Source organism: Dipteris shenzhenensis, chromosome 8 (assembly GCF_047967505.1).
Source record: "Dipteris shenzhenensis isolate YYH24624 ecotype China chromosome 8, Dip_SZ_1.0, whole genome shotgun sequence".
NCBI classification, from domain to species: Eukaryota; Viridiplantae; Streptophyta; class Polypodiopsida; order Gleicheniales; family Dipteridaceae; genus Dipteris; species Dipteris shenzhenensis.
This window is the reverse complement of record NC_141603.1, coordinates 56,741,784-56,758,640: the sequence shown is the minus strand read 5'-3', so window position 1 is coordinate 56,758,640 and position 16,857 is coordinate 56,741,784. Positions and strand designations below refer to the sequence as shown.

Here is a 16,857-nt window from a genome sequence, read left to right as displayed (position 1 = left end):
GTGTATGGCCAGTCATCGCAGGTACTGTACGGATTGCACGCATGGCTGTACGGCAAACCCGAAATCTGTACAACGTACAGACGTTGTACGGCTGTTCACGGGCTGATGTACGACAGGCTGTATGGCTGGAGCTTCGTCACTAGTACGGGCGTACGGACAGCAGCGTGGGCTGCTGTATGGTAGTATGGACGAACTACAAGCAAAAAGGTACGAACTGTACGGAAGAGCGGCGATGGTACTTGTAGGTCGTACGGACTGTTCGTCGAGTGTTGAGCAAAGAGCAGGAAGCTGTTCAGTTAAGAGCAGGGTAGGAAGCTTGCGGGCAAGGAAGCTAGGAGTAGGGTCTTGTTGCTCTGATACCAAATGTTAGAAATGAGAGAGTGAGAGAGCAGGAAGCAAGAGAGCTGAATGTAGTGCTTGCAATAGAAGAAGTGACTAATACAAGGAGTGGGATGGGTTTTGTCTAAGTGACAAAACCTTATCCTTCACTAACCGTAGTTAGTGAACTAACTGTGGTTACGGGGAAAAACCTCTAAATGAGGGAAAAGTGCCCCTAACCTACTTATTACATTACATTGGTCACTGCTGAATTATAATAATAATTCTAACACTCATGCCTTCACCAATTCAGCCCCTATCCCCTTCATTGCATGATGAGGCTGAACAGACCCATGAGGATGATGTGAGGACTATTACTTATAATTCATGAAGTTGCCTACTAGCCTATGAGCTAGAAATTCAAAAATATGTAAAATGGTTCTTTGTCCAGCAAGTTGCAGACATCAGGCAGCAAGGCAAGCCCCGAGATACAGTTGTTGTGATTGCTGTCCTAATGCAGAGTGATGTTGATGTTTTTTAAAAAACAGGAGGGATAATTGTAATGAAGGTATACGATCTGGAGCTGTCACAAGAGGAGAGTTTACACTGCCATCAGCAACAATTATCTTCAAATTAATGAATCTTGAATGGAGGAGGTAGTGGACAGGTACAAAGCCCAAGGGAAGGGCTCTGATACCAATGCAATGAAGGTGGCCAGGGCTGAATTGGTGAAGTGCCAGAGATGGTAGGAAAGGGGAAAGAGGAGAGAGAGGGAGATAGGAGGGAGAGAGGGTAGAGGGAGAGGAAGAGAGAGATAGAGAGAGATTGGGAGAGAGAGTAGGCAGCACGTAGGAGGAGGAGGCGAGAGTAGATAGGATTAGATGTCACATCAAATTGTCCTTGTACATGAGAGGATGGTACTTATATAGTACCTCCTTAGCCCTTTAGACCCCTCTATCTTGCAACACCCCAAATACTAATTATCCTAACCCCCACTGACTTGACCCTCTTTTGGCCTTCATTACAGCCATCCTGTTGATGCGGAGCTCAAAATCTGGTGCAACTGCTCTAGTGTTGATGGGTTGGTTTGCACCACTTGTGCCCCAAAGTGACAGCTTCACCTATTAAGGACATGAAAAGTGAGGATACCCTACCTGTTTTTCTTTCTCTACACAACGCAGAAGTAGCTCTTGAGGTGATTAAGCCAAGATGAGCTCTAAGGGTTTTCTTCGTCCGTTAAAATGACACGATATCTTGATTGTTGGTGGAATAGACGGGGCGGGTTCTCCTGCTTTGGCATGGATCAATGTGCAGTCCCACTCTGCTGGCTAGTTGGGCAACATGGGTAGTGCGGTTTTATTCTTCTCATCCCCCCAATCTTGGTGCTTTTCTATGGCACATACATCCTAGGGCTGCAAGGCTTAGTGATAAGAGGCTCTGATTGTTGTGCCTGCATTGCATCATTAGTGGGTTCTTGAGGGCTGGGCCTACCTCGAGTGTGGACACAACCTTCAAACGGTCATTGTCACTTTCTGACATCTTTGTACTCATGGTGACTTTGCTGGTCTCCATACATTGCCTAGTTTTGCTGGATCTGGAGGATTTTCCAATGAAGTTGAATAATGGAGAGGAGTCAGAGAGAGGGTTAATACCAATGTAACAGGAGTGAAGCTTACATACTTTCTCATTAGTTGTGTTGGTGTTCGATAATGCTAATCGAGGAGAACGAGAGAAAGAAAGAAAGTTTAGTTCATCTAGGAAAGACCGAAGGGTTTATGAGACTGAAAAAAACTAGATACAATGAAAGCTAATGGGTGAGACCACTAAATGGGGACCCATACCCAAGGTGGATGTTTGTGAGGAGAAAAAGTAAATACATCGCATTGTTGCTGTGCAAGAGAGAGAAAACCCAAATAAGGGAATAACGAGGGGAAGTCTAGGTCATCTACTTGGTAAAAAAGTCAACTCTAGGTTTTTGACCTGTTTTGTCCTACATTGCTTCTGCTAGGACAAAGGATTTGTTGCTGTTCAGATTTTCTTGTTGCTGTACCAAAGATTATAGATATACACATGCAAGAAAATGATCTGCTTTGGGGTTGTATGGCAGCCCTTGTAGTTGGCCTGACGTGCCTTGACTTGGCGGAAGTAAAGGCAGATGTCCATGGACTTGTGGCATGTCCATGATAGTGCAGCGGCGGGTGCCAATGGTAGATATATCTTGAGATTAGGACTCCCATCCGAATATTCACCTCCGGTGTTAAGTTAGGGTCAATTCATGCAAGGACAGAGTGAATGTGTTTCTCATAACCTTGCACTTGCCAAGGTTGACCCTTAGATCCTAGTCAGTGTAACCCAGTTGGCTTGTTGGCGCACCACCATCTCCTTTCACAAAATAAGTTGGGGAGCCCACCAACATCCCTCTGTGAGCTAGGCTACCTTACTGAAGGTCCAATTAATGTAAAATTTGAGATTGAATTAGTTTTTTACATTTGATTTTTATATGCAAAAATTGTTGGCTTTGGTAGTATGCTTGTTGGATTTATAGATTGTAAGTCATAGATTGTAGAAAAATCTTGGCCCATTTTGTGCCATTAGCAAGTACCCTTTAAAAGAGAGGCATGGGTTAGTATTGACATATTGTATTGTATTGTCATGTTTGGTCGAGACTGACCAAGGGCACGATTAGTCGTGCCATGTCCATGCCAGATGGGAGGGAGCCTTAGGCCCTAGCTTGGTGGTGGTCCGATGGACAAGACCTATTGGTTGAGAGGTGAGTTAGCTTGCATCCCTTCATGTTTGTACTAATCTTGCTTGCATGCATGTTTAGGAGATTCGTGGGCATTATGAATAAGATTAGGGAGAGGAAGCCTCAGCAAGCAAACCTCAAGACCTTAACTAAGTTTTGTGGATAGTGTCTAAGAGGGAGATCGGCCATAGGATGAGGCAAGTGTGGCCCAAAGGGAAAGAGGGAGGCATTAGACCTGAATTGACGATATCTTTTAATGAGGTGGTAGAGTGGAGTGGATGGCAGATCCCAAAGCTAAGTGGGGGAGATTCTGTCCCCTCTTGGGCACTTTTTCTTAGGTATGGCTTTCAAGGCCTCAAGCAGCCCCATGTCTGTGAAACATCTCCAAATGGCCCATCATCACCTTGGAGACTTTGATATGATTTTTTATGGCGTTATGTGTGGACATCCAAAGATATTCATAGTGGGAGAGGATCTGTTATTTGGGAATTCAATGCTAGGACGAGGGACATACAAGTAGAGATTGTGGACTTTCAAGAGGATGCCATTCTGTGTCTATAGCCATTCGGCATCTATAGATGGATACCATAGCAAGGGAGTTTAGACAGGCAGGAGTAGACAGACATTTTTAAGTTTATTTTGCATATTATTTACAAGTTCAATTTTAGAATGACAAAATTTAATGAAAACTGTCACATAACATCGTAGAGGTGTTTTTCCCGCTAGGTGTTGGACATTGATTTGCAATGGCGTCTACACAAAGTCTCAGATGGGCAAAGGAGGCGTGTACAGATATGCATGGGACTGCTTCGTCCATTCAAGGTTCTACTTTGATCAATGAAAGGATTCCTTGTAGCTAGCTTACACAACCATCTTCCAACACAGTCTTGTTTTCTGCAGGTGCTTTTGTTGGATGAGATCACTGTTGATTTAGATGTGTTGGCAAGAGCGGATCTATTATCGTTCTTGCTCTCAGAGTGTGAAGATAGAGGAGCAACAATAGTATATGCAACACACATATTTGATGGTCTGGAATCATGGCCATCTCACGTTGTAAGATCCATCTTCCAAAATGGTATTAGTGTTGAGGTGCTTTTGCAGTTTGTACAATTGTTTTACTTTTACCTGCAGCAACAACTATTTTGTCCTTGTAGCCCGCTGTGAATTGGACTCATTGCCCATGTAGTATTAATGGTGATCTTTTTGAATGTTCTGCAATTGGCATGCATATTTAGACATTCTATGTCTGTTCAATAAACCAGTTTTATCCATTGTGGGGCAGTGGTGCAATTGGCACAATCTCCAAAGTTGTCACTCTACTTTACTGCATCATATGGTAGCATGCCTATTCTATTGATGAACTCTATTAGATATATTTGAGTTGATGGTGATAACCTGGATTGAGATTTGTGAGCTGATCTCAAACAAGTGGTGTACATAGCCAAAAGTAGTTGATGTTGAAAATTAGATGGTCACCCCCCCCAATTGTGATCCCCTATATGGGGTAGGATGGGGCTGCCACATGGGCAGCACACTTTGCTGTGCGATGCATGATGAAGGGTTAGTCTTTGCCTATCAAAATTTGGTTGGAAGCCATTATGTGCACAAATCATGTCTTGAACAGGTGACTAATCCATAGTTGCCAGCCGAAAGAAACGGAGTTTCTGGCCCCTGCCAAAACAGAAACGGAAGAAATGGCAATATGATTCAATTTATGTATGTTCCTGGATTCATCTAGGTATATGATTCAATTTATGTATAAAAATTTATTTTTTATACATAATATAATTATCAATAGAGTGCAAATCATACATAATACAATTATCTATACTTGAAGCTTCAAGCATCAATGCATCATTCATGCCTCTATGATTCTAATTTCTTGAATGATGCTTCAATAATCTGAAATCAACATGTATCATGACTAACAAGTTTGACATTACAAGAATCTGAAATTTAGAAGTTTGAAGTACTTTAAACTTAGCACAAAAGTTGAAACTTGAAACTTGAAACTTGAAACTTGAAAGCATCCACCAATGTCCAGACTCCATAGATGATCATGATTCATGATCCACAAATTCCATGATCATGACTCATGAGTCATGCAAGACTCAAAATAAAAGCACCCATGGATGATATAAAAAAAAGCAGCTGCCACTTGGCACCAAGGTCCAAAGTATACTCAGTAGTAAGTACTGTATCTACTATCATAAAAAAAGAAATAACATAGTCTAGGAATCAAGATGCATCATGCTGCAGTCCATGGATGATGCAGATGATCAGTAGTGATGTACCTTGGTCCTAGTCACTTGACTACGACTGTACAGACTACAGTGCTAGCCTACTCCTAGTCATGACACTTCAGATGCATGGATGAAGATGATCAGTAGTGATGTACCTTGGTCCTAGTCACTTGACTACGACTGTACAGACTACAGTGCTAGCCTACTCCTAGTCATGACACTTCAGATGCATGCATCTGAAGTGTCATGACTAGGAGTAGGCTAGCACTGTAGTCTGTACAGTCGTAGTCAAGTGACTAGGACCAAGGTACATCACTATTGATCATCTGCATCATCCATGGACTCCTCGTCATCGTCATCCTCTGCCTCCTCAGATGAGCTTGAGGCATCTGTGTCACTGTCTGAAGAAGAATTATCAACGATGCATCATGCTGCAGTCCATGGATGATGCAGATGATCAGTAGTGATGTACCTTGGTCCTAGTCACTTGACTACGACTGTACAGACTACAGTGCTAGCCTACTCCTAGTCATGACACTTCAGATGCATAGGACCAAGGTACATCACTACTGATCATCTGCATCATGCATTTGAAGTGTCATGACTAGGAGTAGGCTAGCACTGTAGTCTGTACAGTAGTGATGTACCTTGGTCCTATGCATCTGAAGTGTCATGACTAGGAGTAGGCTAGCACTGTAGTCTGTACAGTCGTAGTCAAGTGACTAGGACCAAGGTACATCACTACTGATCATCTGCATCATCCATGGACTCCTCGTCATCGTCATCCTCTGCCTCCTCAGATGAGCTTGAGGCATCTGTGTCACTATCTGGAGAAGAATTATCAACATCAGGAGGGAGACATGGACCCAATAAGCATCTCTTGGCATTGAGGAGGATGGAGAGGTGAGGAGGAGGATGGAGAGGTCACAAGTGAGAAAGGATGGAGAGGTAGAAGGAGGATGGAGAGCTCAGAGGTAAAAGAGGATGGAGAGGTGGAAGGAGCCTGGAGGAATCAGAGGTAGAAGTGAAGGAGGATGGAGAGGTTACAGGTAAGAGAGGATGGAGAGAAGAAGGATGGAGGGATGGAGAGCAGGTTGCCAAGTTGCAGCTTGCAGGATGGAGAAGATGGAGAGAAGGATGAAGAGGATGGAGAGAGAAGGATGGAGGTCCGAGAAAAATGGGATGGAGAGTGCAAGAGCAAAGGATGGAGGGATGGAGAGAGCTTAGAGAAGGTGGAGAGAGCAGCAAGGATGCACAGAAGGAGTGCAATGGGCCGGAGGCGGCGAAAAAAGGAGCCAAGCGGTGAAATCGCGATTTTGGGGTTCTAGGTCAAAACCAGGTTTTACGAAACGGCGTTTTTGTTTCACCGTCTCCGTTTCTGTTTCCTGCCAAGAAACAGCCGTTTCTGGCAACGATGGACTAATCCTTTACTCTCTGAACTATAACCAAGGAAGATGCATTTAAGTGCCTTGTGGTGAAGTTTGTGCCGCATTTGACATGGAACATGTGCATAAGCAGGAATTCAAATACCGTCATGTGTGAAATGGATGGCTTACAACCTGTTTAAGCCTCATATGGAGTAATAGTCTTCAATGCCCTGCTACCGTCTATACCAGCCAAGTGCTGGGATGATTATTGTCAGTAGAGATGTGATCTTTACTGAAATTCTGTTATGCCATTGTTGGACTGTCAAAAACAGCCAACCATTGTTGCTTCTGATGTCTTTGATACATTGCTGCCCCTGTTCAAGTCTGCTTCAGACTTTGCTGAGTGTGTGGAGTCTCAAACTCAGACACTAGCGGGTGACTACAGAACCAACAAATGATTCTGATTTTCAGTGTGTATTGACATATTACAGATTTAAAAGTTGATTTGCAGCAGTCATTTGAGATGACAGACTTGGGACAGCTTCACTACTATCGGAATTCTGTTTGCTCATGTTGATGAGGGTATTATGTGAAAGGGACTGAAGGGGGAAGAAGAGCAAATGGGAGAGAGTGAGAGAGAGTGAAGACTCAAGGTGTGTGGGTGTGAAGTGATGAGCCACACCACAAACTCATTTGTTTTTATTAGGATTAGGTTTACCCTATGACTGTCTTAAGACAGTCATAGGTGTCCTATCTTTAATGAAGGGTTGGCAATGTGCCTTTACCCCAACAACCTCCCACCTAAAGGCCAATGTGCCTAAAGGGGAGAAAAGAATAAAAATTACAGCAATATACAGTTACTGTATACAAGACCATAAAATAAGAATGGTCTCATCCTAATCCCATGATGTGGCGGCAATGTGCAAACCGCTCTATAGGCAAGCTCTTAGTGAGCAAATCTGCAGGATTATCATCAGTATGCACTTTCACAAGCTCAAGTCGCTTGTCTTCCAGTACCTCCCTGATGAAATGATATTTCACTTCTATGTGCTTGGTCTTCTGATGAAAGACCGGATTCTTTGCCAACATGATAGCACTCTGACTATCACAATGCAAAACTGGCATATCTCCTGTAATGCCCAAATCTCCCACCAGCCGAGTAAGCCATATTGCTTCCTTGCAGGCCTCAGTGGCTGCAACATATTCAGCTTCAGTGGTTGACAGTGCAACACATTTCTGCAACCGAGACACCCATGATATAGCACCTCCTGCAAATGTGAAAATATAACCGGTAGTAGACTTCCGGTTATCTGCATTCCCTGCATAGTCTGAATCTGTAAAACCATGCACCAATGCATCCTGCCTACCATAGCATATGCACAAGTCTTTGGTACCCTTGAGATACCTCAAGACACCTTTCACTGCTTCCCAGTGCCGCTTGCCTGGATTTGCCATATACCTGCTGATGACTCCCACCGCAAAAGCAATATCCGGACGAGTGGCAACCATGGCATACATCAAAGAACCAACTGCAGATGCATACGGAACCTTGGCCATTTCAGCCTTATCATCATTTGATCTGGGGCTGTCCTTACTGCTGAGTTTTAAATGTGGAGGCAACGGGGTACTAATAGACTTCCCCCCCTCCATTTTAAAGCGCTGCAGTACTTTGTCAATGTACTCTTTCTGTGACAGAAACAAAAGTCCCTTGGACCTGTCACGAGTAATCCGCATGCCAAGAATATGATTTGCATCACCCAAGTCTTTCATGTCAAAAGACTTATGCAGTTGTTTCTTCAAAGCACTAATCTCATGCTGAGATTTACTGGCAATAAGCATGTCATCCACATATAGAATGAGTAGCATCAAACTGCCATCCTTTGCCCGTTTGGTGTACAAGAAATGATCGGTCTCACACCTATGATACCCTTGGGACTGCATGAAGGCATCAAACTTCTTGTACCATTCCCTTGGCGCCTGCTTGAGTCCATACAAGCTCCTCTTGAGCTTACACACAAGCTGCTCTTTCCCTTTAACAGCATATCCCTCTGGCTGACTCATATAGATCTCATCATGGAGATCTCCGTGAAGAAAAGCTGTCTTCACATCCATCTGACATAAATCCATGTCATCATGAGCAACAAGAGCTAACACTGCTCTTAAAGTAGTCATCTTGACTACAGGGGAAAAAATCTCATCAAAGTCAATGCCCTTCTCCTGCTTAAATCCCTTGGCAACCAATCTGGCCTTATACCTTGGTAAAGCATTTGAATCCACTTTGACTTTGTAAACCCACTTGCATGGCAAAACCTTTCTGCCTGCAGGTAGCTGCACCAAGTCCCATGTATCATTCTGAAGGAGGGAGTCCATTTCTGACTGCATGGCTTTCTCCCACTTCTTTTTCTTTGTTCTTCCCATAGCTTCCTTGAAGCTGGAAGGCTCACCACAATCTGTCAGCATGATAAAATCAGCCACATTATTGGCTCCTGGAACAAACCTGGCAGGAGGCCGTTGTGCACGGGTGCTCCTCCTAACAAAATGTTCCGGAGTAGGCTGCTGTCCAGCCTGTTCTTCATGCATGACGGGTGGCTGTACCACTATATCTGGCTGTTCTACAGCCCCATCTGCTGGCATATCTAGTGGTACATCATTGGCAAAATTATCTGGCTGATTTTCAGCCTGTATACCCTCTTGAATAGGGTTATCTGCAGCAGGCTGCTGCTGCTGCATATAAATGGGCATTCTTTGCTGTCCAACATCATCATAAATAACCCTCGTGTATTCCACAGGTTGCACGGGTTCCTTGTGTACACTATCCTCTTTAAAGATGACATCATTGCTGCGTATAATCTTCCGTTTAACGGGATCCCATAACCTGTACCCCATTTCACCTTCGTCACCATAACCCATAAAGATGCATCTGATAGACTTTGGATCCAGTTTGGTGCGCAAGTCTTTGCGTACATGAGCAAAGCACTCGCAGCCAAATACACGTAAGTGCTTATATGAAGGTGGCTTGCCAGACCACACCTCCTCTGGCACTTTTAACTCCAAAGCCTTGTTTGGCGACCTGTTAATAATGTGAACTGCTGTTTGCACGGCTTCTGCCCAAAAGCCATGGGGTATTGCAGCATAAGACAACATACATCGAACCTTCTCCTGAATAGTTCGATTCATACGCTCACTTGCACCATTTTGAGATGCATTATGAGGAGCTGTGAGTTCCTGTTTGATGCCCTTAGCTTGGCAAAACTGCACAAAAGCATGTGACACATACTCACCCCCATTATCGGATCTGAGGCATTTCAGCCTACGACCTGTCCGATTCTCAACCTGAGCGACAAACTTCTTGAAAGCATCTAAGGCATCCCCCTTATGCTTCAAGAAATAGACCCACACTTTGCGTGTGGCATCATCAATGAAAGTAATAAAATATTTTGCACCCCCTAGTGATAACTGTGGCATCTCACACAAATCAATGTGCACTAGATCAAGTGGTGCTCTATTCTGGGGAGTTCTCCTCTTATGAGGAGTCACAGAATGCTTGCCAAATATACAATGATCACAAGTAGGCAAATCTGAAAAAGAAAGAGGCGGCAGATAACCCAAACGTGACAGTTCTTGCATTCCTTTAACAGACATGTGTCCCAACCGGCTATGCCACAATGAAACCTTTGGCAGCTCGGTTATGGCAACAACATGATTACCCACACTGGAAACATAAAGAGGATACAAGGTATCACTCTTAAAACCCTCAGCCACTACAGCCTGGCCATCAGTAATCACCCATTTGGAATCCCCAAATGTGGTGTGGTAACCACTGTCATCCAATAAGCCAGTGCTAATCAGATTTTTCTTGATTTGCGGCACATGGCGGACACCATCAAGCATGAATATGCGTCCATCAGGAAATACTATCTGTATACTGCCAATCCCTGCAATCTGACATGCATAGTTGTTCCCAAGATGAACAACTCCATGAGTACCTGTGTAGGAAGTAAACCACTCCCTATGAGGAGTAACATGAAAAGAGGCACCTGAATCCAAGAGCCAGGTGTGCATGTCGTGACCATTAATAACCAAGGCATGTGCTATTACAGCAGAAGAGCATAAAACATCATGTATGTCACTGTCACTGTCCTCTGCTGCAACATTCACTGCATCCAAGTCATCTGCCTTGGCCTTGCCTTTGCCTTTGCTTGCATTTCCTGCATCCTTTGTTTCAGCCTTCTTGGCTTTCTGATCCCGTATGAACTTGAAGCACTTAGACTTCACATGTCCCTTCTTGCCACAATAAAAGCATTCAATATCCTTTTTACCACGGGACTGACTTCGGGATTTGGACTTACTAGCAGATCTCCCCTTCTGCTGAGTTCTGCCTCTATCCTGTACCTGCAAAGCATTTGAAGATTTGCTGCCCGCATTATTCTTCCTGTTCATCTCCTCCATGAGGAGAGAGCTCTCTACATCAGCCTATATAAGAGTGACATTTGAATTAGACAGGGTGGTCTTGAAAGTGTCCCAACTCTCAGGGAGGGTACACAACAAGAAAGTAGCCTTGAACTCCTCATCAAGATTCAACCCCTGTGCAATCAGCTGTGTAAAGATGGCATTGAACTCACTTAAGTGTGAGGTCATAGCTGTACCTTCCTTCATGCGAAGATCAACCAGCTTCTTCAGCCAATAAACCTTACTGGCTGAGCTCTTTTGGGCATACAATTCTTCTAGTCTTTGCCATAGACCATAAGAGGTCTTTTCAGCCTGAACATTGAACACAAGAGTGTCTGAAATAGTGAGCATGATAGCTGCCCTTGCAGACAAATCAAGCTCTTCCCAGTCATTAGCTGCCATGTCAGATGGCTTGACACCCTTCACCCTTATGGGCTTAGCAATCTTCTTTAACAGAAGTACATTCAAGCACTGTTCTGCCCATAATGCATAGTTGTGTGCTCCTTCCAGTTTCTTTATGTTCAGAATCGAAGAATCACTTCCCCCTGATGCCATATCAGATAAGGAAAGTACCTGACTCCCTGGAAGTAAAAGGACTGAATAAAAATTCTGATTTCTCAGAAAAAACCTGCTCTATTCAAGAGCCAGAAGCACTCTCAATGGTGCTGTTTTTTACTGTCAGGAAAATCTGCAGCAAAACAGTAAATGACCCTGCAAATATTGTACCTTCTGACACACTGTACCGTGCTCAAAGAGGCATAAAAACAGTAATTTCAGACTGCTGCAGTTGCTCAACAAGTGCTTAACAGTGCATAATCATCTGACAAAGCACAAACACTCAAAGAGGCATAAAAACAGTAATTTCAGACTGCTGCAGTTGCTCAACAAGTGCTTAACAGTGCATAATCATCTGACAAAGCACAAACACTGCTGTAAACCCTGATGTACTGACTGTACTGATCACTTCTCCCACCTCAGATGAGGTATTGCACTGAGTTAATATGCATAAACCACTTGGTAAACACCCAAAAAAAAAATGACACTTCAGCCTATCACACAGCCTGCAACAGAAAATGGGATAAATCCCAAGCAATCACCCTTATACCAAGGGGAGAAAAATGCATCTGAAGATCTCTGTCGGTAACCCAAGTGCTATCAAACAAAGTCTGGGCAAAAGCCCCTTGATCTGACACCTGAATCAAGTGGAGAACACCTCAACACTGAGGTAGCATGCAATATGAAAATCTCTCTGACAAAATCATCCACCAATGTAATGCATATACTGCCCTGTGTAGAAATGACATACACAGATCCCAACGTACAAACACTCAATGAGGGACCTTTTGAGCACTGTCAACGATGGACAGTTAGGGACCGAGTAAACTCGATGCGCCCTGGCCAAGCGTGGCTCAACTGAGGTTCTCTGAGTGTTGCACAAGAAATGTGACCTGCAAGAAAATATCACCTCGACACTGCGGAAATCAAGACAAATTTGTGCTCTCTGGCACCACACTGCCTCAAGGCATACAATGCATCACCTTCCGGGCAAAAGCCCTATGATCTGCTCACCTGTAAACTGAGATTCAAACCCAGTAAAAGCATATGTCCTCTTGCAAAATCAAGGCATTACCTTCCCGGAACAAAATAATTGTGCAATCAACCACACATTGTGGTTCTCTTCACCTCAAGCACGAGATGAATGAAAGTACCTGCTGTACTGTCAAGATAACACAGTTTTGTGAACTGAAAAAAGACCCTGAATCAAGAGGAATGAAGAGTAGAATGCGCTTTCACCTCTCTTTCTTCCCCAAACAAAGAAAATGTACACCCTGCTGCAAAAAATAGGAAGCAGCTCCCTGTACCTGCGCTGTGGAGATCCGTACAGATGTACGGCTCCTGTACGGAATCCCGGAAGAGGAAAAAACAGAAAATGTCAAAAGGTGTGGCGTCGTCGTCCGTACAGCTGTACGGCAGTCCGTACGGCTGCCCTTGGAGTAGACTGCGCGACGCCCCGAAACAGATAGCAGCAGCTGCTGGCTGCTGGCGTGATGCGGCGCTGTGCTGCAGCTAGCAGCTGCTATGCAAAAAGGCCCGCGCCCGCTAGATGACCGCGCCCGCACCCGCTCTGCTCCCGTGTCCTCGCCACAGCCCGCGACGATCCCGCGACGACGCGCCCTGATCAGATCCGTACGAAGTCCGTCCGTACGGCTGTACGGACGTCGTACGTCCGTACGGCACTGACTATATAGAGGTCGAGGCGCTGGCTATGTAGAGGTCGAGGGATGAGGTCAAGGATAGAAGGGAAACCTTGCTCTGATACCAGTTGAAAGGGACTGAAGGGGGAAGAAGAGCAAGAGGGAGAGAGTGAGAGAGAGTGAAGACTCAAGGTGTGTGGGTGTGAAGTGATGAGCCACACCACAAACTCATTTGTTTTTATTAGGATTAGGTTTACCCTATGACTGTCTTAAGACAGTCATAGGTGTCCTATCTTTAATGAAGGGTTGGCAATGTGCCTTTACCCCAACATTATGATGAGTCAATCCAAATACATTGGACAACTTTTAGAAAGATTTCAATTTTAGGATTGTAAACCAGTTTCTATACCTTTCGAACTCGGTTTTTGTTTCTCTTTGGATGAGGCTACTGAGCCTTATGATGTCACCCGCTATCAACAGCTCGCTATCAACAGGGTGTTAGATGCTTCATATACACGGCCTGATTTTCAGTATGTTGTTTCCCAAGTTGAGCGAATTCATGCATAGTTCCAGCACACAACATTTGGCTGGTAGTGAGTCTTCCAAGGCACTCAAAACCTTGTTCCTTCTTCATGGTTGAATTCTTCACTTACTGTGCATGCATTTATGGACAGTGATTGGGCAGGATGTTATGACACTAGAGTGTCCCATATTGGCAATTGTTTTATGGTTGGAACTTTCATGTATTTCTTGGTTCAGCAAAAAGCACCCTACAGTTGCTACTTCTAGTTGTGAAGCTGAGTACAAGGCAGCTTTTACGGCTACTGTGGAATGTATCTTGCTTTGAAAACTACTTGCAAATTTTGATGTTGGCCAAACATCCCACTATCTACATGATAGTTAGAGTGCTTTAGCCATTGCCGCAATCGAGTGTTCCATGTATGCACTAAGCACATTGTGTTGGGGTAAAGGCACTGGCCACCCTTGTAACAGTTTTAATCTAGTACTACTAAGTACACTAAGTACACATTGTACTTAGGTACTTAGTGGCCCTAGTCTTGTCTATATATACTAGTGTGTGTACTTGGGGAGGTACCACTCATTCCTTTATCCCCACCCACTGGTGTGTGACTACTGTGAGTGTGTCTCTCTACTCCCTACTCTATCTCCCTCACTCTCTATCAACTGGTATCAGAGCCAACGGGCTCTCTCCCTCCGCTTCCACTCCCTCTCTCCCTAGCCTACCCCTACCGTACGGACAAGTCCGTACGGCCGTACATCGTCCGTACAGCCGTACGGACGGATCGCGACAGCCAGGCTGCAAGGCGGGAGCGCGGGCGGCGTAGCCAGGGCGCGGCTGCACGTCGCAGCCAAGGGCTGCTGCAAGGCGGGAGCGCGGGCGGCGTAGCTGGAGCGGCTGCAAAGGAGGGAGCGCGGGCGGCGTAGCCAGGGCGCGGCTGCACGTCGCAGCCAAAGGCTGCAAGGCAAGCGCAAAGGCGCTGCTGCAAGCTCGCAGGGCGCGGCTGCGAGCCAAAGGCTGCAGGTCGCAGGGCGTGGCTGCACGTCGCAGCCAAGGGCTGCATCTGCACAGGCCACGGCGCCTGACGCGGCTGCATCTGCGTGGCCAGGGCTGCAAGGTGCTACTGCATCGGCGTGGCCAGGACTTCAAGGCGTGGCTGCATCGGCGTCGACAAGGTCTCCGGGCAGCGTGCACGTCCGTACCAGCCCCCCCCCTTCTTCCGACTCCTTTTGTTACAGACGAACAGCAGCAACGGCCAAAAGTACAGCCAAAAGGCGGGGTACCGCAGCAAAGGTATGCAGGTGCTACTGTGGCAGGGCATCACTCAACTCTGAGGCTTAGCTTATGCCGCAAACAGAGTTGAGACAGGTTATTCACTTGGCCAGTGAGGGTTGACACAGTGTATGCATTGTCAGATTTGCAGTGTGTATGCTTGACACTTGGGCAGAGGTTTATGCTTTTGTCAGTGTGTACCCGCACATGCAGTGATTGCAGGCAGTTGCATGATTTCTTTGGAAGATTGTGAACGACATTTCACAAAGCAAATGCTTTAGTTTGTTGCTGCAAGTACATCCACATTTGGTACAGATTTGGTCGATTTTGACCAAGTTAGACTTTAGTCAAATTTGGGGCTTTTGTAGCCTGACCGGAAATCTGTCAAGTGGGAGCACTCTACATGCATCAGGCTATCTCGTAAAGCACTACTATGCTTTGAAAGTGCAAATTTGACTTACAGTTTTTTTTTTTTTTTGGTCAAAGGTCAATCTTTTTAATTGGAGGTCAAATCTCTGATTTTCTTCATGCATTCAAAGGGCTTTTGAGCAATCTCACTTCCAAACTGTGAATTCAGTTGGGGGGGAAGTTTCTGAAGCATATGGAGGTCTAAAATCAGAGATCTTAATCCACAATCAGAGATTCACTGTTTTTTTTGACAGTCCGGGACTGTCAACCCGCAAGTTTGACCAGATTTCACTGTCAAAAAGGTCAAAAAGTACTGCTACTTTTTCAGAAAACAGTTCTGGGATTTTTCTGGAGCATTTTGAAGGAGCTGTACCGCACTTTCGCCAGCAAAAAAGACAGGAACAGATTGCTGTACTGTTTCTGCAGCAAGTGGGAGAAAGACTTTCAGTCGGTTTTATGCCACTGAAACAGTACCAAGTTCATTTTCTGATCGTACTTCTGCTGCGGGGGAATTTTCTTGGAGTAACTAGTGCTTAATTGCACGACTACAGGGAGTCAAACTCTATTTTCTTTACCATGAGTTCCGGCAGCGACGTGTCGTCCTTGTTTCAGATAAAGAAGCTCGAAGGAGCTAAAAATTACGACATATGGAGGACACAATGCTACAATGTGTTGATGCAGAAGGACCAGTACAAACCTATAAAGGAGAAGGGTGTTAAGCCCTCCAACATTACTGATGAGCAGTGGGAGAAGATGGACGGCTTGGCCAGGTCGACCATTATGCTTACAGTTGTTGATTCACTGGTTGTAGGCATCAGGGATGAACCTACTGCGTGGAAAATGTGGCAACGCCTTGAGGATACTTATGCCAAGAAAAGTGCCACGGGAAAAGCTTACTGGCTGAAAAAGCTTGTTGGTCTTCAAATGAAGGAGGGGACAGCTATGTCCACTCATATTATTGAGTTTAACAGCATATTCAGCCAGGTGATCAACCAGGGGTTGAAGCTCGATGATGAGCTGAAAGCTACACTCATCTTATGTTCTCTACCTGAGTCATGGGACACATTCAGGACTTCTACCAGCAACTCAAATGTCATTCTGTTATTTGCAGATGTGGAGAGTGCTCTTCTACAGGAAGAGATGAACAGAAAGAACAATGCTATTGGGAAGTCAAATGCTTTGAATGCACGCAGCAGGTCCAAAACACGTGGAAAAGACAAAGAAAGAGAGAGGAGCAAGTCCCGCTCTAAGAGTGATCTTGTATGCAACTATTGTGGCAAGAAGGGACATATTGAGAAAAAGTGTTTTCAAAAGAAGAATGACCAGAGAGCCAAAGAAG

The 16,857-nt window shown here is 45.0% G+C and overlaps 1 protein-coding gene across 2 annotated transcripts in view; it reads left to right on the top strand.

Annotated features, from left to right (window-relative positions):
- Positions 1-16,857, top strand: part of ABCI20 (non-intrinsic ABC protein 9) — a 42,229-nt gene that overhangs the window by 17,834 nt on the left and 7,538 nt on the right. For both annotated transcript variants that reach the window (XM_087378434.1, XM_087378436.1), the window contains exons 4-5: positions 3,791-3,886; positions 3,965-4,117. In XM_087378434.1, coding sequence (XP_087234560.1) covers positions 3,791-3,886; positions 3,965-4,117 — 249 coding nt within the window. The remainder of the gene's footprint in view (positions 1-3,790; positions 3,887-3,964; positions 4,118-16,857) is intronic.